A 27,918-nucleotide genomic window follows, 5' to 3' on the forward strand; every position below is an offset into this window, starting at 1 on the left:
GTACCCCATAATGGCAAAGTGAAAACAGAATTCTAGCAATGTCTGTAAAAAAGTTTTTATTCAAAAACCTGAAAAATCACACATACAGTATTCAGACCCTTTACTCAGTAATTAGTTGATGCACCTTTAGAAACAATTGCATTCTTGAGCCTGGTTGAGTATGATGCAACAAGCTTTGCACACCTGGTTTGGAATTTGTCATTCTTCTTTGCAAATCCTCTCAAGCTGAGTCACACACAGAAAGGCAGATCCACATACAGACACACAAGCAAAGCCACACACAATAGGCACACACATGCACACTCATGCACACACACATATCAAGGCCTTCTACATGGAGCTGATTAGTGTTTGGGTTCACTGGAAACTCTTGTTAATTGAGACAGTTAATCTGTCCACATGGAAATTTGTGTCCAAACAAGCATATAAACACATAAACAGAGACATGAAAACAGACATTTATCACTGTCATTTTAACACAAATGCAATCAAACCAACGTCACGCATACTGTACACGCACACACTCCCTTCAGGTAACTCGAGTGTTACACTAGGGAGAAAAATATCCTCTTCTTGATTTTTTTTATCCCACAAGCACACACACACTATGTTTTATGCCGTATTGCTTTAGGACCTGTTTTTTTTTCTCCTTCCAAACAGCACATGTGTCCTACAAAAACCTGACAAACGCTTTGAGCTCTAACTTTGTACTTCAACTTCAGAGCTTTCCTTTGTCATTTACATTATAGCAAGGGAAATCTTTGAAGCCACATGTTCGATTAAAAGAAATACACACCTAATTAAATTAGTTCAAGGGGAAAAAAAGAAATAAGAATGACATGCACATATGGACAGCATCTAACAACACCTTCAATTGTACTACAATGGCAATGTTTGAACGAGGTCAGTCCTCACAAACATTCCAATCCAAGAGATCCCTGGTTTCAGACGTCTGTTTTTCCATCATTTACAAGGCAACGGGAGTTGAACAGATTCCCACCATTACACAAGACTTCCCTTACAACTACAAACAGACACACACACACACACACACACACACACACACACACACACACACACACACACACACACACACACACATGCACACACTCGCACACGCCTTATCCATGTGATGCTCTCTCTCTCTCACTCTAATCCTGCTCTGGAGAGTTTTTGCAGTGACACATCCTTCCAGTTTTCCAGACTTGTACACACACACACACACACACACACACACACACACACACACACACACACACACACACACACACACACACACACACACACATTTACACTCACACACACACACACACACTCACTGACACGCATACGCACTTAGACTGTTATAAACCTCCTGTTCTACCAAGGTCCAGGCAGGGAGAGTGTGACTTGTGAAGATGCAGCACTTCTTGTATGTGTCTGTTCTGTGCTTTCAGCTCTTGTTTTCTCATTGCCGTTCTACTCCGTTACCATTTTTAGGAGCAAACCTCACAGCTAACGTGGATCGAATCAAGATCGTCTTCACACCCATGGTGTGTAGGAGGATCTGCCACGGGGGGCAATGTTACAATAGTTGCGAGCGTGGAGATCAGACCACGGTGTACAGCGAAAACCAGGGCCCGCCGACAAAAACCCACGGCTTCAGACTCTGTAAGTCTCTAATTGTCTCACGGTTTGTGCTTTTCTGAATCTAAATTGGTTCCGAATTTCTCACCAGAGCATGTCATTTTTGTCTTTCTTCCTCTTCTTTGAGATGCACTGAAATGAAACATTTTTGTAGAGATTCTTTTCAGCATGCTAATAAAGAGGGAGAGAAAAAGGGAGAAAATCGGCTCTGTGATTGCGCACTGAGACCTAAAAGGTGTTTAGAGATGAGGAAGCCGCACACTCGTCCCACGCTCCCTCCTCTCTACCCCCTGCTTGTCTGCGGTTTGCACCTCGCTTTGAACCTCACCTTAACCATTTCATATGCTTAACAGATGGAAAAAAAAAAGGCAGGGGGTGGGAAAGAGATGAAGAAAGGAAGCAAGATTTAACAGGGATTACATTAAAGCCACTTTTATCCACCTGCTTTAGCCCCAAGCCAGTGCAGAGGGCCTGAGGAGAAGCAACAATGCTGAGCTGCCTCTCCTAACAGCTCAATCCGCTTTATAGGGAAATCTCCTACTCTCTCACTGGATCTGCGTGTGGTTAATGAAGCACATTTCATACACCAGAGCTCAGTTAACACCAGTGGAGCGTTTAATGCCTGGCCAATTCCTTTTTAATCACTGGTGAGAACATACTTGTAGTATAGAGCAGTGAATCAATGGGGCTTGTAGCTGTTTCTTCTTTGCATTTAATACCATTTAACTGAACTGATGCAAAGAAGATGCAGATATTATTTATGAATGTGTTTGTAACTGTATATCTAAGACTATATCCAGAATTATGTTGTGATATTAAGACATATTGAATTATGACAATATGCAGGTATATTTGGTATAAATTGAGATTTGATCAGAAATCACACCATCGTTGTAATCTTTGTTTTATTGCATTTTACTGTTATTATTGAATAAATGCAAAGAAATGGATACACTCTCAGGAGAAACATGAAACCAAGCCTTTCTTTGTTGGGGTATTACCTTTATGACCGTTAACTTACGTACAACATATGGATAAAAGTTTGTATATGTTTTGCATTTGTATGTGCTTTTTGAACATTACATCCAACATTTAGTTCTCGTTTGCTGTTATAAAAAGCTTTAGTCTTCTGGGAAGATGTTCCCCTAGATTGAGGTGTGGTTTACATTTAATTAGTAAAGTCAGGTACTGATGTAGGTGAGGTGAGGAGCCCTGGGGTAAATTCAGCATCCAATTCATTCCAAAGGTGTTCAATATGGTTAAGGTCAGAGTTCTATAGCAGGCCACTCAAGATCTTCCACTCCAACCTACATGAGTCCTATGTTCATGGAGTTGTCTTTGTGCAAAGGCACACTGGAACAGGTTTGTGACCTTTAATTCAACTGAAGGGGAAATTTTGTTCTACCACATCCAAAGACATCCTACACAATTGATTGCCTTTAGCTTTGTGATTATGGATTGGGGAAGAACCACATATGGCTGGAAAAGTCAGGTGTCCCAGGACCTTTGTCCATATAGTGTATATCTAAGTAACAACTATCTCTTACCTGGAAATATGGATAAAGCATGATTGAAACAATTATAGCGAGAGAGTTCAAATTGACCTGAAATTATCATTTAGGGTTTAGATTTAAAGGTACACTACATGCAGCTTTTAAGGTAAAATATACATTTTGAAGACCCAAATTATGTTCTCTACAAGTGACTGCATGAGTGAAAAGTGTCTGGACAGTTTAGTGCTCTTTTTTTCTGAGGGTGGAGTGTGGGAAAGTTTTATAGTTAAGGGTCAGTACTCATTTTCTAAACTTTTTTTGGGGTGGAAACACTACCTTGAAGGGTTCTGCATCTAAGATTTCAGGATATTCTCTGAGCGACAAATGAATTTTTATTTTATAAACACATGCCTGTGTTTGAATTATTTGGAAATTTTGATTCATTTGCTTAAATTACCCATGAATAAAATAAAGATTATTCTAATCTTTAAGGAGAAATGTACCCTGAATGAATTATAATTAACATCTGTTCTTCAGTGGTGTCCAAGATTCATTTTGCAATGCAATCTGGAATTTTTCTTCTTATTATTAACATGTTGGTAATTTTTGTCTTTGGTTAAAGACTTCCTATATTACCTACAGTTCTCTCCCACTACTTGTTGATAGTGGTGGTTGGAATTAGCACCATAAATAGAATAGCAGCACTTTGGTCTTTTAGTCTGCCTGGCTTTCATACCTCCTCATCTGTACACTCTGCTCAGAGTTCCAAAGTTAATACCATCATCAACACTATAACAATACAGTATTGCAGTCTTGAAGTCCAAATTCGTTACTTTTTGCATTGAATTTCTCATTAACATGAAACCAAACATTATAAAAAAAAAATGGTGACTGAGTAAAGAAGATTATGTGCTTTTGATTTTTCTTTTTTTTTTGGTAGTTACAGTGAAATGTCAGTTTTTGACATAAGCAGAGCAGACATCGGTTAACTTTAAATGGGAATAAAGAAATAAACCAACAACCAACAAATTAGCACCAGAAACTCAAGTTACATCACATATATTTATACATAAACACATCTAATGTGGTTCACGGTGAAGGACTCCTTTAATAGTAGCTGTTTGGAACATGTCAGGGTGCTTTAAACACTTTTGCAGCTTGGACGCATTTAACATTGGAAAACACGTGGCACCTGCCAAGAGCTGAGATATGACCTGAGTTATACTTTCATACTTGCTCTAATACTGAGGTTTCTCAGATACAGCGTTTGATGTGGCGGGTGATACGTGTTGTAAAGGCTTTTGGGCACTAAACCCTGCATAGAATAAGATCCAATTTATCACATCTTGATGTGCATCATCTAGACTTGCAAGACTTCTAATAGTCTTCTTAAGTTTAGAGATGGCGCATGACCAGCCCAATCTAGAAAGTGCGTAATGGTGCACCTAGATGTACAAATTAAAAGACACAATACAGAGTACAGAATACAGAGCCATAAGCAGTAGGTAGCAATGCTTAGTGTCGGACAACTTAGTAAATTATAAGACTTAAAAAATTAAACACAGAACACTGAGTATAAATTATATAATTCAATATTAAATAATTAAGCGTTAATAGCAAACAGATGAACACAATAGATAACAGATGAATGACAGGACAGCAGTAAAGACATAGCATATGCAATACAATACATGGCATATGCAAAAAGCTATACAGCAAAAGCATGAAAATGACATTTCCACTGTTTTTTTGAAAGGATCTTTCAGGATTGCTGTACCCTCATGTACAGGACAACCTGTTAGTTGCTAGTTTTGAGTTTTGTGTAGTTCCATGTTCCTTTTTGTAATATACATTGTTTAATGTAGAACTTTGGTGGTTTTGTTTCATTGTGTATTGCTCTGTATATGGTTGGACTGTCAGTAAAATCCTACTTGACTTGACCTCAGGCAGAGTTTAATGAATAATTTGATAAACTTGAAAATGATGCCTTCACAGTCACCAAATCTGAACCCAATTGAAGAGTTATGGAAGATTTTGTAGAGACAGTGCTCTCCACCAACACAAATACCAGTTGGCGGAAATTCATTTGGAATTATGGTTTCGATATAGTTCAAGAGACTTGCAGAATGTATACTCAACATGCTTGTGAGGCACATTTACTAAGACAATATGACACCATGTTGTTTTTCATTTAACTTGTCAGCTGTACTTTTAGTGAGAAAACTAGAAAGAGATGCAGCAGGTTGTTTCAATTCTTTGTCTTTTATCTCTTTCTGTTTTGCCACACTGCAACTATTAACTCAAAATACATTCAGACAGTATTGCTGAAATGAGTAGAACATATGCCTTCACGTGGTAAAACTTTTTTTTTTTTTTTTTTTACTGTTTTGTGACTACAAAGGCCCTTCCATTTATTGCTAAAGTTTCCTAGGTATTTTTCATAGTTCCTCTTTGAAGTCTCACTGCAAGTGTGTTCAGTTTAGGGGGCTCTGATGCCCCGGTCACAGGTATGTAGGGTACAGGCACAAAAAATAAGCAGAAATAATGATGCTGTGTGAAAGGACAGCTGTTCATCAGTTGCATTTCATTTTTGCTCTTCATGACTGCAAAATAAAGTCTGGGTTGTTTTTGTCATATAGCATGCAGATATTGCATGCAGACTAAAATATTCTGGTGTTCACTACTGGTGTCATTTTTATTCTCTTTAATTGGGATATTAAAATAAAAACAAACAAACAAACAAAAAAATGAATAGCAATTAAAACAGTCTTTGGCCAACAAATGGCACAGAACATGTGGTTATTGTTTGTAACTGACACAGTTTGATCAGTGGAACACAGGAAGTTATTAGTACGCCTTAGGAAAACTTCATTACCTAAAGGAAACAGAGGTCAATCCAATACAGTTTTCCCACTAATACAGGGACCATCTTAATGTGTTTTCTCTGAGGCTAAATTTTGGAGTTCATAAATCCCTATTTACACAAATGTTCAAGACCAAGAGCTGCCCAATGTAAAGCTCATTATATGTTTGCAAGTATATATTTTGAGGTAAATCACATCAAACAAAATTAGAATACTTTATTGATCACCCAGGGAAATTGTTAAATGTCATAAGTTTTTGTGGGTTAAGTATTTCCAAACTGCTAATACTGCTAATGGTTTATTATAATTTTCTCACACTCCCTTTGTTTTCTTAGTTTTCTGTCAGATTCCGTGCTTTAATGGAGGACGGTGTATCGGGCAAAACGAATGCTGGTGCCCATTAAATTCCACAGGAAAGTTCTGTCACCTTCCAATTCCCACCCCCAATAAACCCTCCACCGGCCGACAAACGAATAACAAAGGAGTACAGAGTCCCTCATCTCACTCAGTCTACACCTTGCCCCTGTCCAACCAGCAAGGTAAAGGCAAAACGCAGTCATAGCCGCTGTGGCTGTGCCTTTCACATACATGTTAATACATTTCATAAAAGAATCAAGAGGAAGGAATTCAGCATCTCCTAACATCTCACTGTTCACCCGTTTATACAGAATTATACGTTTACTCAGTTTGTGTTCCCATACATAAAATGTAATTTGTTGTTACTTACATTTTCATTTATAGAAACCAGAAATTGTTATAATGGTCATATAATAATAGTTATATCTGAATCTTGATTTTCTGCATGTTTTCAGTGCCCTATATTGTTTGCAGAGTGTTCCTGTTTCAGCAAACTCATTATAACTATAAAAAACAGGATATGTTTTTACCAATGCCAGAGATATCCATGCTAACAAACAGGTGTTCTACCTGTCATTTTCAATTCCAGATTTCTTAAACCGAAATATTCCTCTTCTTGCATATCTCACGCTTGCTTGCTTTTTGTCTTTACTTTATTCTGCATTAAATAGATGCAGAAGCTCTCATGTGGTTTTCTGATCATCTGCATTCCGTTCTCATTTGCTTGTTGACCTTTGTGCCTTGTTTTAATAAGTCTAATTCAGTGGCAGGGATCACATCTGGCCCCGGTTACATCACTGTACAAGCATTTCAGGCTTTGTGCTGTGAGTCAAATAGAACCATTAAAGAGCTTCTTCTGTATTGTGTAGTAATTAAGTTGATAACTATTTCTTAGAACTATAATGATATATAGCATACAGTAATATGAGCTAGTAGATAGATCAACTAATGATGATGAGTCATGTTATCCTCATAGCCTTTCTATATTTTTAGTCATAATTTTATGATTGTTCCTCTGTTTTTGCAGCGTCCCTTTTACCCTCGTTGGTAAATGTGCATGTCCAGCACCCACCAGAGGCTCAGGTTCAGATCCATCAGGTTGCACGGGTCAAACCGGGCCAAACCACTGAAACAGGGCACTCGGTACAACAGCGCTCTCAGCCTGGCAATAATCATATCAATGGCAATGTCAATGGACAAAACAATGTGCACAGCACTGGTCAGAACCATGGCCAGAACCACCACAGGCCACATATCAGGCCAAACGGACATGTGGGAAGGTGTTTCCAGGAAACAGTTGATGGAAAGGTATGTAAATAAAGAGGCGCTCATGACTTGTAATGGTCTCATGATAATTAACATTTACTTTGTAGCACGTATGAATGTTAGCATGTCAAGATTTTGATACAGCACAGTCTTTATAATTGCATAAGGTAACAATTTTCCTTCAAGGTTCTCAATTGGCTTGAGTTACTTGGCCTCAGTTCAGTTCTCATTGACCCCTACTGAATCTTTTCCCTGTCTTTGAGTTCACCTCCTCTTGTCTCCGTTCAAATTTGGACTCGGATAGATGGTCCTGATTACAACACTCAGATACGTCTCGGTATTTGTATCACATGAGAGCCACAGGTGTTTGGATGGACATGCAGACTCTGTTTATTAAGGCATTTCCGAAACTCATGGTCATAATCCAATGCAGACTTCAGAGCAAAGGAGGCCAGTTTAGACTTTTCTGTAATCCAAATTAAGAAACAATGGTAAGCTAAGTCAATACATGATAAATTCCACACATGATAAACACAGCAAGGAGTACTGTATAAACAGAGAAGGAAAATATTACAGGAAATGATGAGAAACAAAGATACAAGGGCAAGAATTAGACACAGGTGAAACAAAAGATGAGGGGTATGGCTAATGCAAGGCTGGAATAGGTCATATTTAGACAATACAGTACTTACTTATTAACTTATTTAACAAAATAAATAACTATCTAATAAGAAAAGAATAAAACATAGTCAGGTGCACAGTCTGTTGCTGTACAGTATATTTGAATTTGACAAATTATTATGTTTATACTGTATATTCATTGACAGAACACTTGGGTAAAACTAGAAAACACAGATATAATGAAAGTGGACAAAGAAAGACTATGAGAATCTATGCACAGAAATTGAGAATGGAGACACCAAAGCTGTAAGGTTACAAATCTACCCTGTAGTTCCACCGCAAAAAATTGTATTATTTAAATTGCGATTGGAAAAGAGATTGTAGTTTATATACTTCTAATAATGTTTTTACCCAAATCAACTTAGTAAAAGCTAATTCGAGCTTTTGGTATGACAGCAATTTATTTTCTTAAACAGAAACATACAGTAGTGACTATATGCTGCTGTCTGACAGGAAGGAAGCTCTGCTTCTGATTTACTCCGCAGTTGGAATTTATGCACCCTGTGAAGTTTAGGCCTCTCAGATTCCAGTCACTTTAGCAGAGGTGTAATGATTTGGGGCCAAAAGGGCAGACACTCTTTTCCTCTGTATAGAGGATATGACTCTATACATTCAGCTGGAATGTGGTAAAGAGACAAGCTTTAACTAATATGATCCTTCATTGGAATACTAAACAGCTTATTACATCACATTAGGTTATATTTCTTTCATTTACTGTGGCCTCCATTGTAAGCTTCATATTCAAGCAAAAGATCTGGCTGTAAACCAGTACATTCTGTATTGGTCTTTTAATTGCCTCTGTCTGGCCTATTAGTAATCTTGACAAGAACAGAACATACTGAATGCAGAATGACTCAGCATTTTTTTTTTCAGTCAGGATAACATCCTCGGATTCGGATTCGGATTCAGATACAGGCATGTGTATTGGGAATAGAGAGATGATGCCAAATGCCCTAGTAAAATGTCTGACATAACAGTGACTTGGCTTCCAAAGTCCCATAAATCTAAAAAGAAATTCAGATCCTAATCTTGCAGTTAGCTCAGATCCATGAGCTATGTGCCAGGCGAGGAGAGAGAGTGGAGAAAAAAAGAGGCTGCTTTTTGTCCTCTCTAACAGGACTCAGCTGCTCCTCATCATTGTTGTTTTAAATGAGAAGAGGCACACTCTATCTGTAAGCGCAGCACGCACTGTACATTTGGGTATCAGAAGGAAGGAAGGATGCTAAAAAAAAAAGGAGATAATTTTTGTGATGATACTGCATGGCTTTTTTGCAACTCCTCCTATGTTCGAACAGGCACTGGGTTTCATAACCTGCTTCAACTGCCTGTTCCGAACCCTTTTGTAACATTCATCCCCTTGAAAAGACCCTTCTGTTTGTTCAGAAACATGAGTCGCTGGAATTTGTGCTATTGTGTGTTTTGTGTGCTTATGTTGCAGTGTGGGAAGCCTCTGCCAGGTCTTACCAAGCAGGAAGACTGCTGCGGCAGTGTGGGAGCGTCATGGGGTCTGCACAAATGCACCGAGTGCCCTAGCAAACCAGGTGAGACTCTCATACACTAGGGACTAACACATATGGTATGTCTGGGAAATTCAATCAGATGTAACTGATTTCTATTCAACAGCCAAAAAGAGAAAAAAAATTATACTCTGGCCATTTTCTTTGGACATATTTTTGACACATTTGCTTTAAAAGTTCTCTGCAATAAATTATACCGAAATGTCATGAAAACACTATTTACCTTTTAAATTTGTTCTCGGCTTTCTTCCTGCACAGATTGTCTTAGTAAGGATCCAGTTTAAAAAAAAAATACGATGGTGAAAACAGCCAATCTGTCTAAAGGTCCACATTGAAGCTGATATACCCCTGTGTGATTTCAGCTGCCTTTTAAGATTATTACTTATCATATTATAAGAGAAAATCATGGCCCTAACAGATTGTGTGATAATGTTTTCTCCATGTCCAGGTTAAAAACGCTTAAATGAAGAAAATAATTTTTCCTTTCTTTAAAATTATGTTCTGCTTAGATCATCAATCCCAATCAGAATGCAATTTTCTCTGTGAATTTTGGCGGTAAATCCAGACTTTTTGAGTGCTAAGATTTCTTCTAATGGAGATGCAGGGAAAAAGAAACATATTTCATTTCAGGAAGCTCTGTAGTTTTCAGAGCTATATCTAGTAGACAATGTCAATATTATATACTGGACAACATAAAATATATACACGAACACTACTTCTGAAGATACAGTGTACATCAAGTGCATTTACTACCCCATTCCCTTTCAAACGAGTTTGTCTTTTAGAAACTCAACAAGGCAACAAATCTAACTCGGCATTTCTTTGGATGAAGGATGTTTGGCAAATCCCACTGCAGAGATTGCTGAGCATTGCTCAAGACAAGCAAGTGCCAGCTCTTCTTCCAATCTGTGGTTCTTTTGAAAAGCCACAGTTTACACTCAGCCTGGTTTAGTTTGTGTATACAGAATGGGAGCTGACTGCTGGCAGAGTTGTAGTGTTTCATGCTGTGTGGCAATAAATGGACAATGTGTGAGGCATGTTGTGCTGTGTTTTAGCCTTAGAAAATATATTTTAGGTGCTTGTTATACCTATAGGAATAAATGGCCATTCTGATAATTTTTCTGATCATTTTAGGAGATCATTTGGATTCTTTTCAGAAATAAATGCTTAAAATGAGCAAAAAATTTTTTTTTTTTTGCCAAATAGATCATTTTAGAACCAGACTATTCTTGAAAAGCCTGACATGAGTACAAGGGACTTTAAATCGGTTTAATATTTGTATATATCGTAATTTTATTTAAAAATGTAAAAAAAATTGCAAAATTTGACTCTATTCAAGAGATTTCCACTTGCTATGATGTCAGGTTTTGCAGTGTTGGAGGTGGGTTTAAGCTTAGATACAAAAAAAATTACAGTAACATGATGAACTGGTTAATGGAAAAACATTAGAGATATATGTAATACAAGATACTGGCTGATTTGTGTGTAAAGTGAGAGAACATGTCTGTATTTTCATGTCATATTACAGAATTATTTCTTTAAGTGACATTATAGGGGGAAAATAGGGAAGAAAGTATTTGCACAATGTAGTGTGTGATATTTATTAATTGATAATAGCTTGCAATAGCATATAATTAATACGTTCTTCATTATACATCAAGTACAACACTAATTAAAGGCACTCGTTTAAACAAAAGCTGCTCAAAAAAACAGTGGTCACATCCTGTAATTAACACATTTTCCACCATTGCACTATGGCAGGACTCATATGTGCTTCATGTGCTTTTATGCCATGGGCAAAAATATTGTGTTTTACCAAACTATATTATATTAAATGAAAATTGCAATGATTCTTCCATTTATGATTTCATAATATATAAATAAATACATTGAAAATACGACTCTGTTATCTGAATAACTTATGCAGCTTTATTTTCTATAAGTTCAAAAAAACTTATAGTACAATGAAAACATTTCATTTATAACACAATAGAGTTCAATGCCTAATACAGCGATTCAATCTATAATACAATACACTCATATTCTTATAATATCAGTGACCTCTAATGAGAGCCATGAAGCTTCTCCTCATTTTTCAAAAGTTTTCCAATTTGAGTTGCTGCTGACTTACTGACAAAGTCAGAATATTATGTTGGTGAGAGTCAGTTATTTAACTTCTCTGCTTATACTTTGGTTAAGTTCATCAAATTAAAAGTCTGATTACAGAGGGGGACACTGCTAACATTTTTGCAGCTGAAAATGATGTTAAATGTTAAAGAACAGTAGATTAATATTTTCCTTCTTCTCATATATAGCATGATGCACCAAATGCAAGGTCACCAAGAGCCCTATTTGGCCTGTGGGCCCGAGCTTGGGCATCTCTGATGTAGGACATGTTTATATTTTATTTCAATTCTCCCCACCCCCCCAACAACCTTCACCTCAACATACTTGAAAGAAAGTGCTGTTCTTTTCCACATACATAATTGACCAGAGGTACAGAGGTTTACTTAAGTAAAAATACTGTAATATATAAATTAAGTTTCCGTTTAAAAAATCTCAAGTAAAAGTAAAAAGTAGCTCTTTTATAATTTACTCACAAATTTACTGAGGTTTTTTTTTTTTTTTTACAGCGTAAGCAAATGCGGGATTCTAGTTCATACAAGGGGGACAAAGGGGTACAAATCTCAAACTTTTAATTGAGGAAACAACTTTACAAATTAAAGACAAAGATCACAATCCTGTTATAATGTGATTTATGATTAGGAAAAAAGTTTCTATCAGCTGGGTCTGCATCTATATTTCTTTCTTGTGACTTCTGCTGGTTTGTCCCCCTCCCCCATATTTTTATTTATTGATTATTTTATCCAGTAACGGATATGATGTAAAATGTAGTTGAGTAAAATACTTTAAACCAAACAAAACAAAAAAGTAAAGTTACAGATTTTAAAACCTACTTTGAAAAAGTAGAATTACACACACACAAAAAAAACCCCTACTTAATTACAGTATTCTTTTTCTTTCGGCTTCTCCCATTAGGGGTCCTCTACATCTCTTTCACACCAACTACCTGCATGTCTTCCCTCACCACATTCATGAACCTCCTCCTCTGTCTTCTTTTTTTCCTCCTTCCTGGTGGCTCCATCCTCATCATTCTCCTACCAATATATCCCATGTCCCTCCTCTGCACATGTCCAAACCCTTTTAATCACACCTCCCTAACCCTAACCCTAACTGTTTTTTAGTCTTTAGTTTCTTCCTCATGCCAAACAGAATTAAAAGCAGCAAACTTATACATTCTTTTATAACCACTTTATCTTATATTTGAATTGTATTGAATCAAAATAAAAAAGTGTCAATGCCATTTTTTTATTATGTTCTTTTAGAATATTTTTCTATTCATAAAGTACTCAATTAATGTAGTTAGAGTTTTAGTAAATTGTGGTTTGTGAGTGTGTGTGTGTGTGTGTGTGTGTGTGTGTGTGTGTGTGTTTGTGTGTGTGTGTGTGTGTGTGTGTGTGTGTGGAGGGGGGATGTCAAACAATTAATTTATGGATTGGATTATCCACTTCCAATATATTTGCCTTTTTTCTTTCAGGAAAAAGGAACATGCGCTTGTACTTGTACTTGCTGACTACCAGACATAGGACGGTCATATTTGTTTCCTTATTAAGCGTAGTCAGTAATCCGATGCAGACATCAGTTCACTTGTGGCGAGCCTTTAGATCACTGACAGATATTTCTTCTTCTTTTTTTCTCCACCTTGGCCAGAAGTTCTAGATCTCTTAACTTTCCAGATGTGTCTCTACTCCTCTACTCTTTGATGTTTTGGATTTGCAGAAGTGTCCATCCATTCTCTCATTTTCAGTTTGCATGGGAAGAATTCTGGACATCTGCTTTTGGAATGCTGGGAATGACATCACTGACTGTTAAATTGTTGAATGTGTGCAGTGATTAGAAACAGTAACTGTGTGATAAGTGTTTCACAAAGTCTGCAGTATTATGAAAGATACTGTACGTTGCATCGCTTAGATATGACAATGCACTGTAAGATCACCAGTTACCTTCTACTGTGAGCTTTGATTTATGGAAATAAGGCAAACTGAGCTGAGCTCTAGTACTAGAATGTAATGGAAATGCAAATCATAGTATTGTATAATGCTAACATAAATAACGATGATGCCATGCAGATGGACAAATTTAGTTAGAAACAGGTGTACAATGTACATATTGAAAACTTATATTGCATTTACATAATTACATCAGCAATCATGTTTTCCACATTGTTGGTAATCACAACATCTATTCAAATATGTAAATCCTAGTTTAAAAAAAAAAACGTTCTTTCGGCTTCTCCCGTTAGGGGTCGCCACAGCGGATCCTCCGCATGTTTGATTTGGCACATATTTTTACGCTGGATGCCCTTCCTAACGCAACCCTCCCCATTTATCCGGGCTTGGGACCGGCACTGGAAGTGGCTGGGGTTGGTTCTCTAACCGGGATCAAACCCGGGCCTAGTTTAACATCCAAATGAAAAAATGTATGTAATTGGGTTATTGTTGTTAATTGAAAGCTGAGGTTAAGAGCGAGAGGTTAATTAAGGTGGTTTAGGTCTTGCAGTTTTCTTGTAACAAAATTACTCCCTAATTTATAATTTTGCCACGTCAGTGTATTTTTGGCAAACCCAGCCATTAGGGGGGCACAAGCCAGTGTACTCTTAGTGCCGGTCCCAAGCCCGGGTAAATGGGGAGGGTTGCGTTAGGAAGGGCATCCAGCGTAAAACATGTGCCAAATCAAATATGCGGATCACAAATGAGAATTTCATACCGGATCGGTCGAGGCCCGGGTTAACAACGACCGCCACAGGTATCGTTAGCCGACAGGGTACCGGTGGAAATTGGGCTACTGTTGGCCGAAGGAGGAGAAGGAGAGGAGGAAGGCGTCTACAGAGACGGCAGGAAAAGGAGCAGTGTAGGAGAGTAGAGGTTCGGGTTGGTACTTTAAATGTTGGTACTATGACGGGTAAAGGGAGAGAGATAGCTGATATGATGGAGAGGAGAAAGGTAGATGTGTTGTGTGTTCAGGAGACCAAGTGGAAAGGGAGTAAGGCCAGGAACATTGGAGGTGGGTTTAAACTGTTTTATCATGGTGTGGATGGGAAGAGAAATGGTGTAGGGGTGATTCTGAAGGAAGAGTACAGTAAGAGTGTAGTGGAGGTGAAGAGAGTTTCTGATAGGGTGATGATCGTGAAGGTGGAAGTTGAAGGGATGATGATAAATGTCATCAGTGCCTATGCTCCACAAGTTGGCTGTGAGATGGAGGAGAAGGAAAGATTCTGGAGTGAATTAGATGAAGTGGTAGATGGTGTACCTAGGAAAGAACGATTGGTGATTGGGGCAGACTTTAATGGGCATGTAGGTGAAGGGAACAGAGGTGATGAGGAGGTGATGGGTAGGTATGGTTTTAAGGAGAGGAATGTGGAAGGGCAGATGGTGGTAGATTTTGCTAAAAGGATGGAAATGGCAGTGGTGAACACGTATTTTAAGAAGAAGGAGGATCATAGGGTGACATATAAGAGTGGAGGAAGGTGCACACAGGTGGATTATCTTCTGTGTAGGAGATGCAACCTGAAGGAGATTGGAGACTGTAAGGTGTTGGCGGGGGACAGTGTAGCTAGACAGCATCGAATGGTGGTCTGTAGGATGGTTTTGGAGGCGAAGAAGAAGAGGAGGAAAGTAAGGTTTGAAAGAAGAATAAGATGGTGGAAACTGAAGGAGGAAGAGTGTAGTGTGAGGTTCAGGGAAGAGGTCAGACAGGGGCTTGGTGGTGGTGAAGAGGTGCCGGATGATTGGGCAACTACCGCAGGAGTGATGAGGGAGGCAGCTAGAAAAGTACTTGGTGTGACATCTGGAAATAGAAAGCAAGACAAGGAGACGTGGTGGTGGAATGAGGAAGTGCAGGAGAGCATTAGGGGAAAGAGATTGGCAAAACAGAAGTGGGATCGACAGAGTGATGAGAAAAGTAGGCAGGAGTACAAGGAGATGCGGCAGCAGGTTAAAAGGGATGTGGCGAAAGCCAAGGAAAAGGCATATGAGGAACTGTATAAGAGGTTGGACACTAAGGAAGGAGAAAAGGATTTATACCGATTGGCCAAGCAGAGGGACCGAGCTGGGAAGGATGTACTGCAAGTTAGAGCAATAAAGGATGGAGAGGGAAATGTGTTGACTAGTGAGGAGAGTGTGTTGAGAAGATGGAGGGAGTATTTTGAGCAGCTGATGAATGAGGAAAATCAGAGAGAGAGAAGGTTGGAGGATGTGGAGTTGGTGAAGCAGGATGTAGATAGGATTAGTAAGGAGGAAGTGAGAGCAGCGATTAAGAGGATGAAGAATGGAAAGTCGGTTGGACCAGATGACATACCGGTAGAAGCGTGGAGATGTTTAGGAGAGATGGCAGTGGAGTTTTTAACCAGATTGTTTAACAGGATTCTGGAAGGGGAGAGGATGCCTGAGGAATGGAGAAGGAGTGTGCTGGTACCGATCTTTAAGCATAAGGGAGATGTGCAGACCTGCAGTAACTACAGGGGAATTAAGTTGATCAGTCACACCATGAAGTTATGGGAAAGAGTAGTGGAAGCCAGGCTGAGAGAAGAGGTGACCATCTGTGAGCAACAGTATGGTTTCATGCCGAGGAAGAGCACCACAGATGCCTTATTTGCTTTGAGGATGTTGATGGAGAAGTATAGAGAAGGACAGAAGGAGCTGCATTGTGTATTTGTGGATTTAGAGAAAGCGTACGACAGGGTGCCGAGAGAGGAGTTGTGGTATTGTATGAGGAAGTCAGGTGTGTCAGAGAAGTATTTGAGGGTGGTGCAGGACATGTATGAGGACAGTGTGACGGCAGTAAAGTGTGCAGTAGGTACGACAGACTGGTTCAGGGTGAAGGTTGGACTACATCAAGGATCGGCCCTGAGCCCTTTCCTGTTTGCAGTGGTGATGGACAGGTTGACGGACGAGGTCAGACAGGAGTCTCCCTGGACTATGATGTTTGCAGATGATATTGTGATTTGTGGTGAGAGTAGAGAGCAGGTTGAGAAGAGCCTGGAGAGGTGGAGATATGTGCTGGAGAGAAGGGGAATGAAAGTCAGTAGGAGTAAGACAGAGTACATGTGTGTGAATGAGAGGGAGGGCAGTGGAGTGATGCGGTTGCAGGGTGAAGAGGTGAAGAAGGTGGAGGAGTTCAGGTACCTGGGGTCAACAGTGCAAAGTAATGGAGAGTGTGTTAGGGAAGTAAAGAAAAGAGTGCAGGCAGGGTGGAGTGGGTGGAGAAGAGTGACAGGAGTGATTTGTGATAGAAGAGTATCTGCAAGAATGAAAGGGAAAGTTTATAGGACTGTGGTGAGACCTGCGATGTTGTATGGATTAGAGACAGTGGCATTGAGTAAAAGACAGGAGGTGGAGCTGGAGGTAGCAGAGCTGAAGATGTTGAGGTTTTCGTTGGGAGTGACGAGGATGGACAAGATTAGAAATGAGTTTATTAGAGGGACAGCACATGTAGGATGTTGTGGTGACAAGGTGAGGGAGGCGAGATTGAGATGGTTTGGACATGTGCAGAGAAGGGACATGAATTATATTGGTAGAAAAATGCTGAAGATGGAGCCACCAGGTAGGAGGAAAAGAGGAAGGCCAAGGAGGAGGTTCATGGATGTGGTGAGGGAAGACATGCAGGTAGTTGGTGTAAAAGAGGCAGATATAGAGGACAGGGTGGTATGGAGACGGATGATCCGCTGTGGCGACCCCTAATGGGAGCAGCCGAAAGAAAAAGAAGAAGAAGTGTATTTTTGGCATGTGTCTTATTTAAATAATTTGATCTTTCATTTTTTCTGTGAGTAGAAGACGCATAGTGGAAAGTCCAGGAGAGGTTATGAGGTACACGGTTTGTGGAGCAAGTCTAATAAAGTGATGACAGTCAAGCGAGCTTGTCGTTCCTATTTTGCAAGGGAGGCTACGTCCTTGACGGAAGTAATGCATTACCATCTTGGATGTTGCAAATTCCAGGCTGTAATGAACACCAGGCAAAAATATCAAGAGAGATATAAAGAGAGGGAGAGAGACAAAAAAAAATGTCACATTAATTTCTTGGATCAGAGCCCCTTCTTTTTCTTGGATTCAGGCATCAGCAACAGACCGACAGACTTATCAATGCTCTTTATCTCTTCAGTTTCTGATGAGACTAAGCGTACGCTCCTGTTTTGAATCCTAACATTCTTATCAAGGCATCACATTCTGGATATTGTTTAAAGGTTAGCTGTTTCAGAGAGTTTTAAAAGAAGGTCTTTGAATTTAAGTGAGGCAAGATTGTTTTGTAGCAGTAAAGATGGAGAAATGGAGACAGATAGTAAAAATAGAGCGTTCTAATTCATGGGGATTGCGTCATTGTGCATTACCGTGATTCCAAATGATCTCAGGGAGCCATTGTGGGAATTGATTGGCATGCCAGAGAGGTTCAGGTTAAAACTAATTGAAATGCTGGTGGGTTGTTTGTGTGTGAGCCAAACATCTTAGCCAATGTGACACAGTTTTTACAGTCCAAATCTCTGCTGCTACAGCAGACTCGATTCAGTCTCTCATGTCTGCTTGGCCATTAAAGGTAATCAAGTTACTGAGGTTAATAAAACCTGGAAGCATACAGGTTGACAGATAAACTGTGAAAGTCAGGGTTTTAGCAGAGGAGACAAAACTGTTCTCGAAGTTGTTTTAAAAACGAGTGCCAAGTTTCCGAAATGAACATAACACACTAAAAAAAGACTTTCATAGAAACTTCGAACAAACTAGCCTGAATCTTTTATTCTTTGGAAGTTTGCATTTTACTTTGGCAAGAACTTTCTTTGCTTTCAGTTTATTGAAAAAGCTTTTTACTAGACAGAAAAAAAAAAAAAAAACACCTGGAATCCGAATTCCAGGTGTTTTTTTATTAGCATGTGATTTGTACTGTAGCAAAGCATCACTGCTGGTTAAAGTCCCAAATTGAAAATATCAGTGGGTGGCAGTCATCAAAAAAAGTGTTGCTTAATAGATTTGTCTACACTAATCTGGATAAATTAAAAACTTATGTTTACAATCATTTGCCAAAAGTTGCTCATCCACACTAAAACGTCTGAAAAAGTTTAGGTCCATTTACTGCGAATTAGAAATGAGAAAACCTGCGTCATTTCCGCCTGCTGTTTATTTACTTTCTGGCTCTTTGTAAATTCGTGGCAATGACTAAAAGGGCGTTATCGTTTTCGAAGGCCTCCATTTTCACAGTCCACCCTGCGATGCTAAAATTGTATATTGTTTTCGAAAAGCCACGTTTTTGTTGACCGAAAATGTCGTCTCAGCATGGACGAGAGGTCAAAACTTATAGAAAAATGTGTGTTTTCGAAAATGTATTAGTGTGGACATGGCCTAAGTTGTCTTTCCACATATTTTTTGATGTAGAGTAACTATTTTAGTGCCCATCTGAACTCTATTCCCCTCCTCCAACCTTTCTAAATCCTCTCTTCAGTTATTTCTTAAACTAAAATACTTTGTGTGCTGTTTTTTATTTGAACAAGATTAGTTTGAAGTTTACCTTAAATACCTTTTCTCTTAAGAATGATGTGTCTAGCTTAGCAAATACTGCTCCTAAATGCTCCTGAGATTTAATCTCTGCCATAATGGTTCAAACTGAATTACTTTATCTTCAGCATTCAGTCATTTATCTTCTGAAACAGCTTTATTCTAGGGAGGTTTGGGGTAGATCCAGAGTCTATTCCAGAAGTACTAGGTATGAGGGAAAAATACACCCTGGATGGGAATCACTGCTGGTCCACCACAGGGAATCGTACACATCTTTCCACACACTGATATTTAGCAATTTAGAGTTGCAAATACAAATACCGGCATGTTTTACCAGCAAATTGATCTCTGATATTATACTGTATATTGGAGCATGATATTGGATTATGTTTTAATATGAATCCAGTACCAGTCAGTGAATATCTACTGTACATTATTAAACTATTAATTTTGTTGCACTGAGCACACTAGCTGAATGCAGGTTGAAAGCTCTGGGATTTGCATAACTCTATTTTGTTCCAGACCATTCATCCCTCAGTGGAACAGAGGTTATAGCAATCAAGCTTAATGTACTATTAATCAAGCACATAAGGCATGATCAAACATGACACACTTGTTAATGAACAACATCAAAATCAAGAACTTGGCCTCTGAATAAAAATGAAAAAAAAAAAAAAAATAATAATAAAATGAATAGCTGATGTTGTTTTGGCTGCTAACGAAAATCCAGAGAATAGGAAGATTGACAGAATAGAGAAAAATGCCACATGTCACTTTGGATGTATTGTTAGACAAGGACATTTTTTTTCAATTAGATCCATTTTTGTTGTGGCTCAGAAGTAAAGTCTATTTTGCATTTTCAAAGGGACTGTGACAGCAGGGTAAAGCTATAATCGATCACGCATATCTTTGAAATGTTTTACTAATGAGTTCATAATTGTTGCGTGTGCTTTGTTAATTTTTAGCTTCTGCCTGAAAACTAGCCTCACTGAACATGCAGCTTTTTCAGATCTTGGACTAATTGAAATTAATGAGTTTCGCATTGTGCTTAACATTTAAGTTGCTAAGTTGAGTAACATGTCGAACTGGAAACTAGAAAAACATCTCTCTTCTGCCCCTCATACATTATTCTCGATGGAACCATTAATAATGGAATCAGCGATGCTGTCATGTCGAATTTGCTTCAAGCGGACACTAGAGAATGAGACAACGTCTTTATCAGCACAGCAGGTGGAAATGCCATTCGCTTCAACACAGTACTATAATACAGCTGTTAAATAGCAAACACAGCAGATGATTTCATCATATGATTGTTCCAGAGACTTTCTTTTGATTCATTAGTGTGCAAATGTAAAAACAGTGTTTAGTTTTCCTAAATTGCTTTCATTTAGTTGCTTATGGAGGAAACTTTAGTTTTGTGGAAAAAAGCAAAAATGCTCCCTTTGAAAAAGTGACTTCCTCTAATCAGGCTAAGTTGGTGGAAAAACAGGGTGAATGCATAGGCTGTGAGATTAAATGGCGACAACAATGTCATTTGTCTGATCGGGAAATGAATACAACTGATTAAAGAGCTTTGAGTTGCTTCTAGTTTTGGCACAAAAAGAAAAAAATGCACCATAACGAGAATTAAAGAGTACAAAATGAAGTTAAATCAATGTTTCATTTTACCTCTGTTTGGCTTTAACATCACCAGACATCCTTAATGATGTTTTTAATTTGAAAAGTGGTGTGTTATATAAGGAATAAAATACAGTGGGGTCATGCGAGGTTTCTGCAGGGTTTCTATGATCACATAATAAACAAACAGGGTGGTGTAATGCTGAAGCTGATTTCTCTTCAATATTTGCACGTCCTAAAGTGAAGTGTTGTTTTTTTTTTACCACAGGAATTGCTTTAATTACATTAATCAGAGAATGAGCTTTAAACAAACAAGCTAGTTCCTGTTATTGCTTACTTTATAGGCTCTTCACTCTATAAGCAGTTTACTTATTATTTTATTAATAATACTCTCTTTTCTCTTTCTCTTGAAATTAATAAGAGATAGAATACAGATTGGCATGTTATTGGAGACACCTTTAAAGAATGCTAAAATAAATGTCTTCTTAAAGAAAACTTACACCATATACAAATCACAACTTTTTAAATGTCATTTGTTATTATAGAAGATTAACACGTGTTACCTGTAAATGGCACTACTGATTTGAGTATTATTCAGCATTATAGTGTTGATAATACCAACATGGAAATCTTCACTCTATTTTATGAATGACCCTCTTCTTCAGTAGTATTCCAGGCCTGTCAGTTCAGCCTGCATTTCCACAGATATAGAACACTTAAGAAACATTGTTGTCTGTCCTCCTACTCACATTCAACTCCCTCTCTGCTTTTTGTTTGGCTGTTTGGCTCTGAGTAAGGCAAGCTAGGTCCTGCAGGGAAGCTCTCATTGCACCTGTGACGTTATTTCTGAAGTAATGCTGCACTCTCCACTTTACATGGTGGTCCTCCTGTGGTCCTGTGATGGCTCTTAATCATCAATCATCGCCTTGTGTCAATGAAGGTTGATATTCTTGAGACAGTTTCACTCCCTTTTGGGTCCTGTCCCACTAGAAGAGCCATTCATTTATCTCTTTAAATAATGTCTGCTTCGTGTTTGGGATTTCTAGGATAACAGCACTTCACTATTCAACTATACCAAACATGTGAATGTGCAGCAAAAAAAGGAATATGTAGAAAAGTATTTTGTGGAAAATAGTACTGCTCTGGTAGAGAAACCAATTAAACAGACATAGTGTATAAATAACAGCTATAAAAACCACAAAATTGTTACAAAAGCCCGGGTGCAAATTCCCAGCTACTAGCTTTCTCTTCACTATCATATGGCAATCACTAGCAAAAGAAGGTGCGTGAAACAGCTTTCTACAAGACATGTAAAGCTAACCTCCACATCATTTTTTAATTGCTGTATATGCTAGATCCCAGAGCTCCAAACATAACACACTTAGATAAAGCTAACTGCAACGTTCTACATACATAAACATAGATATCCACAATATTTGTTTTTTTCAATAAAATAACAAAAAAAAAACCTTCAGCTACATACACAGAGATGTGCACAAGACTTTTTTCTTTCCTAGTTTATATTTTCAGAATGTAACCCTCCACAACCCTAACCTAGGCAGTTATATCAGAAGAAATCCCACTTGTGTGACAGTGAAATCGTTTTACCCACACCACTTCCATTTTTATATTTCTGGCAAGCTTGCTTCAGAACATGTCATCTGCTCATTTCGAATAATCGTTTTTATATTCAGCTACCTGTGTCACTCTGAATGCTCCCTACTAAGCACATAAAATTTAGAATCCATCTGGGAGCCATCTTGAGATTGTTCATGTTTCATGTTGTCGAAAGAAAGATTTAGTACACAACTGCATGCTGACACATTGTAATTATAATCACTGTTTTAAAAATTTGGGGAGTAAAGCGATGTCTGTCAACAAGCTTGAGTAATCGTTTGTTTTGTCTCGGAAGATATAAAAACTGAGACGCCTCTGAATTCTATGGTCATCTTGTCAAATCATCAACTCTCTCATGTCCTTGTTAAAGACTGCTTTCTCGTTCCATAGCTCTTCTATCTACTATTTATCTTCTACTACGTCCAGCTTATGTTCTCTGTTTTTTAAACCATTTCTGAACTGCTTTGGCCCAATTCAGCACTTATGGGGGATCAGAGACTCCTCTGACACTAAAACTGGATGAGATTACTGGTGAAACAGGGGTTTAGCAGCTATTATTCACATAATCAGCAACGATTCCCAACTGCTATGCTACCTGATACACAGTGCCCTATGTCTGAACTGGAATATGAGTAGCAAAGTAAAGAGAACTTCCCAGTTCAGCTAAGGGTCCTATTAAACTAAACGACGACTTGATTGACTTTTAGTTTAATGATAAAGAAAATCAATCAATGATAAGGAGTTTTTTTTTAAGCCTGTGGTCTATTTGAACTGACTTCAATCTACTCTTATTAACTTCAGTTCAATCTTATTGTAGGACATTCCTAACAATTTTTCATTCAAGCTGTTATTTTAGACTCACCTTGACCATAACTGCTTCCCCTTCAATGTCCTTAAGTTTATGTACAAAAGGTCAGCATACTCCCAGAAGGACAGATCGTTGGCAGTGTAGCTTGGGTTGGAGTGAACAGTTGTCACTTGGGAGAAAAATGAAACAAATAGAGAAGCTTCCTTTATTATCTCTAGCTGGAGGAAGGATTGGGTTCCTCCTCTTACCCACTGCTGATGACATACAAATGTGGGGTGGTGGACTTTATCATATGACTGGTTTTATACACGAGTGTTTATACTGTAGTCTCTAGTGTCCAGTCCTGTAATGGGTCACGTGTATGTGTGGCTTGGTTTTACATACACCACATCAACCAAGCTTAACCTTAATCTTTACCTACATGTTGAAAATATTATGCTAGATATTAGGATTCATTATGGTTCATCTTACAGTACAGCATTATTAATATTTGTCCATGTAACCATGTAACAGTCACAGTCACTGGGAAAAGGTTTTATACAGATATGCAGGGTTGTAGCCCTGATTTCTTCCAAATAGTAAATTAAAACATATAGGAAAAAATACACCAGCTGGCTCACTATGTAAAACATTCTCAAAAATTGCTCAATTCTGTTGAGTGGATTTAGTTTTAGACCCTGGTGCTGACTTTTAAATTGACAAACAGCTCCTTCAGTGAAAACTGAAAGTGGAACTGTGACCTGGTGGCTTCAATTAAATGAAAAATAAATGAAATATTAGCATGTTAAGAGCAATTAACAACCTAGTGCTGAACTGTGTTGCTGGGTAACAGTATAATTATAGTGTAAAGCTAATAATAGTTAATAATTAACTTCTATACATGCTAATTGTTCAATTGTTTCAATTGTTGTTGCTCAACATTCTGATTCTGATCTGGATCCTGGCTTTGTTTTAGTTGTTACAACATTAGGTTTTTCTGTCAATTTATTGTATTGTACTGCAGACTTTTTTAATTGAAGGAACATACAAGCATCTTATTCTGTCCTTTCTACCCGCTGAATTAATTAAGGTTTTGTCATCTGGAACTCCGCTATAATTTTAGCCAGCTCTTGTTTGCTCCCACTCACTCTTGATAAAGTAGTATGAGATTAAAGAAGAAATTAACTTTATAATTAACTTTAAAAGTTGTTCATTCCCTGAAGAGCAATTCTGCTGAATTGTGTAAAAACCTACTTACTAAATCTTTTTGTGATATTATTGTGATATTTAATGAGCTATTTCCTCTGTAAATCTAGCACATTTAAAATGTTTTAAAATGCAGCATTTATGATTCAGTTGCTATCAAGTCCACTGTGATTACGATCGCTACTGTTTGCCTAATTGATGGTTTTTACATCCAACTATTTGAGCCTCATTGCTATGGGCTATAGCACTATAGCATGCTGCCCTTTTGTTCTCTGTAGAATAGTGGTTTTGTTGGGTTTTGGCACTTAATATGTTGCATTCGGAATATACATTTTAAACAGATGACTTCAATATAACTAGAATATATTTTGTGCAGTAAGTTTTCCCCTGTGGTGATTTTAGCCCTTTTTATTTTTTACTTGGGGCTTGACACATGGTATGATGTACAGTATCTGGTAGTACTTTGCTGGATGGCGATGTAAAACTATAAATGGAAATGATGGGGATCAGTTACATATCTTTTACCTCTCATTCAGCCAACCGATAGAACTTCTCATATTTCTGCCAAGAATTGCACATCTGTAAGATTGATTGATTTATTTATTTATTTTTGTATTCTAAATTTTTTTCCCTTTCTTTACAGCTTACGCCGTGATTGCAAATGGCCTCGTGGAATGTCCTAAAGGCTATAAAAGACTAAATTCAACTCATTGTCAAGGTAAGTAATGTAAAATTGTTCAGTAGCGCCTGACCTGAACGTTTGCGTATGACTATGCAATTTCATGTGTCCAGGTGGACCTTTAAGAATTCTAATGAAGGCCTCATGTTTGCAAAGACCGACTGCAAAGAGATTTTTATTCCAAGTTTTAGGGGTTAGGTTGCTCAATAAACATTCCTGCACCTCCATGTACATTCATAAATATCCCATCAGGGCTTCAAAAAAGAATTTTGAATTGTGTGAAAAAATACCAATGGGAACAAAATGGCTGGTTCATAGGGGTTAAGCTGAGGTTAGTACACATCATCATCCATCTAGTGCAAGTGAAAATAAATGTGATCTCCAACAAAACCTAGTACACACACATGGCCAGGACACTTACATAAAGTTTAGATTGAAATGATTTTTATTGTGCTTATTTAATTTTTTTTTTACTGATATACACTATATGGACAAGAGTGATGAGACACCTGAATTTTCCAGCCATATGTGGTTCTTCCCCAGACTGTTACCACAAAGATGGAGACACACAATTTTATAGGATGTACAACATCTTCTCAGAAGAGTGAAGATTATTATAACAAATTGGGACTCAAGGTGGATTAAAATATCCAAATAGCCAGGTGTAAACAAACTATTATGCATATAGTGTGTGGTTTGAATCCATTGTTTTGGTAGTACTTTACCATAATTAGCATGAGTAATGTAATTTTAGTTTACATAAACCTGATTTGGAATTAGTAGTCATGATAATATTATTTTTAAAGTTTAGATCTGGTTTTAGTTGTTTAATGTATCACTAGTAAAGCCATTGGAATGCTTTGCATATATGTTCATGAATATCGTATTAAGAGACATGTTAGTGTAACAAAAGAAGAAATATTTTCCTGCACACCAAATTCTTTTCATATTTATTGCCACCCTATGTAATTTTGATATATCATATGAGGTTTTGGTTTAGTTTTAAGAAAGATTTTTAGTTGAAACATTAGCTGTTAGATAGTAACCTTCGTTTAACCAGGATAAAAAAATCACTGAGATAGAATTTCTTATTTCTTATAAGAGTAAAAACAAATAAATCAATCATCAGATATAGAAACAATGCTTAGTAATATAATTATGTATCGCATAAGCAAATGTCATTATAGCTATACTAAAACGTATCTTGTAAATGGTTTCTGAACTTCAGATATCTTTGAATATTTTTTTTTTGTCCATGTGGCTTGTCATATTTAATATTTCAGACCACAGCTTTAAATCTTCAAACTGATTTAGCCTTTGCAAAACAATGTTGTTTCTTAAACTTTTTTTTTTTTTTTTTAAAGATTTGGATGTGTTTTAATCTTTTGGCAGAGTCAACTATATTTCAAGCTAAAACATTCTGATACTTGTACAGAATTCTTGACGCAATCAGTCTTCAAAAGAAGTCCTATAGCGCTGGCCAATATGTTCCATTTAAAGTTTTTTGGGGGGCTCAATAGTTTTGCCACAAATGTCTTTGAAAGAAAGAGATTACTCACTTGCTCACTTTCAGTAACTGCTTATCCCAGCCAGGGTCAAGGTTGAGGGTTGTGGTGAGGGAATATGCTTTGGATGAGATGCCAGGCCATCACAGGGCATATAAATGCTGTTATTTCAAATAAAATTTTATATCAACAATTTTTGTGAGATTGTAAAATAAGCTTATTTGTATTAAGGGTAGCAATACTTGTGTGTGTGTGTGTATGTGTGTGTGTATTGGGGGTTTGTGTGTACTGTTTTCATTTCCACTTTAAGCCACACATTTAAACGTTAAAAGTGTTGTGGAGACAGACACATGCCATCTGAACTGGTGTCAAAATTGCCTGAGTCATTTATCCTGCTTTGATTCAGATCCATTGTCTTTGATCACTTCAAGATGTTCCTACTTTCAGCACTTGCATTTTCAGGATGCTCCAAAACTTAGCTGACAGTTATTCACATTGTTTTCTGGTTGGCTCCAAAGTCTCGTTCCTGTGCATCTCTTGTTTCCAAAAAAAAGAAGGATAATTTTGCCCTGTCTGATGAACGGCCAAAGCACAGAGAGCTGTTAGTTGTGGGTTTTTGTCAATGTCAGGTGGATGACTTTCTAACCAAGATGTGTATGTGCGTACGCCAAGCACACACACACACACACACACACACACACACACACACACACACACACACACACACACACACACACACACACACACACATTGCATTCAAATACCCCATCAATCTTGAGCATGTGTCATATCCTGTAGTTCATATTATGGCTATGATTCACTGTAGCTGCTGCCTGTTCTATTCATGAGCATGAGCGTTGATACACAGTGCACAGATAAGAGTCACTTCAAATGCTTCGCCAGTTCTACAGACCACTCATACGCCTGCTTCATCTTCTCATCAAGGGCAGCCGGATTTCCCATCAGCTCTTATATCTCCTTCCTGAGTCATTAAAAATGGCAGAGGGATATCAGTGGTGAGAAGAGTATTTAACACCATGCCTTTCTTCACAGAAGCAGACCACATCATTGAAGTGTTGCAAAATAATAACAAATCAACGCTCTGGA

General features: G+C 37.9%; 1 protein-coding gene and 1 long non-coding RNA gene across 2 annotated transcripts in view; one reads left to right on the top strand and one right to left on the bottom strand.

The window, feature by feature from the left end:
• The window catches only part of LOC310727485, a 147,380-nt gene that overhangs the window by 81,162 nt on the left and 38,300 nt on the right, over positions 1–27,918 (bottom strand). The window lies entirely within an intron of this gene.
• Positions 1–27,918, top strand: part of LOC310727432 (latent-transforming growth factor beta-binding protein 2-like) — a 118,279-nt gene that overhangs the window by 44,346 nt on the left and 46,015 nt on the right. Inside the window, 5 exon segments of the mRNA XM_083543904.1 lie at positions 1,480–1,650; positions 6,319–6,522; positions 7,368–7,648; positions 9,726–9,828; positions 25,271–25,345. Of these exon segments, the coding sequence (XP_083400030.1) occupies positions 1,480–1,650; positions 6,319–6,522; positions 7,368–7,648; positions 9,726–9,828; positions 25,271–25,345 (834 nt within the window).

The sequence above is a fragment of the Silurus aristotelis genome, assembly GCF_946808225.1.
Source record: "Silurus aristotelis genome assembly, chromosome: 6".
NCBI lineage: Eukaryota > Metazoa > Chordata > Actinopteri > Siluriformes > Siluridae > Silurus > Silurus aristotelis.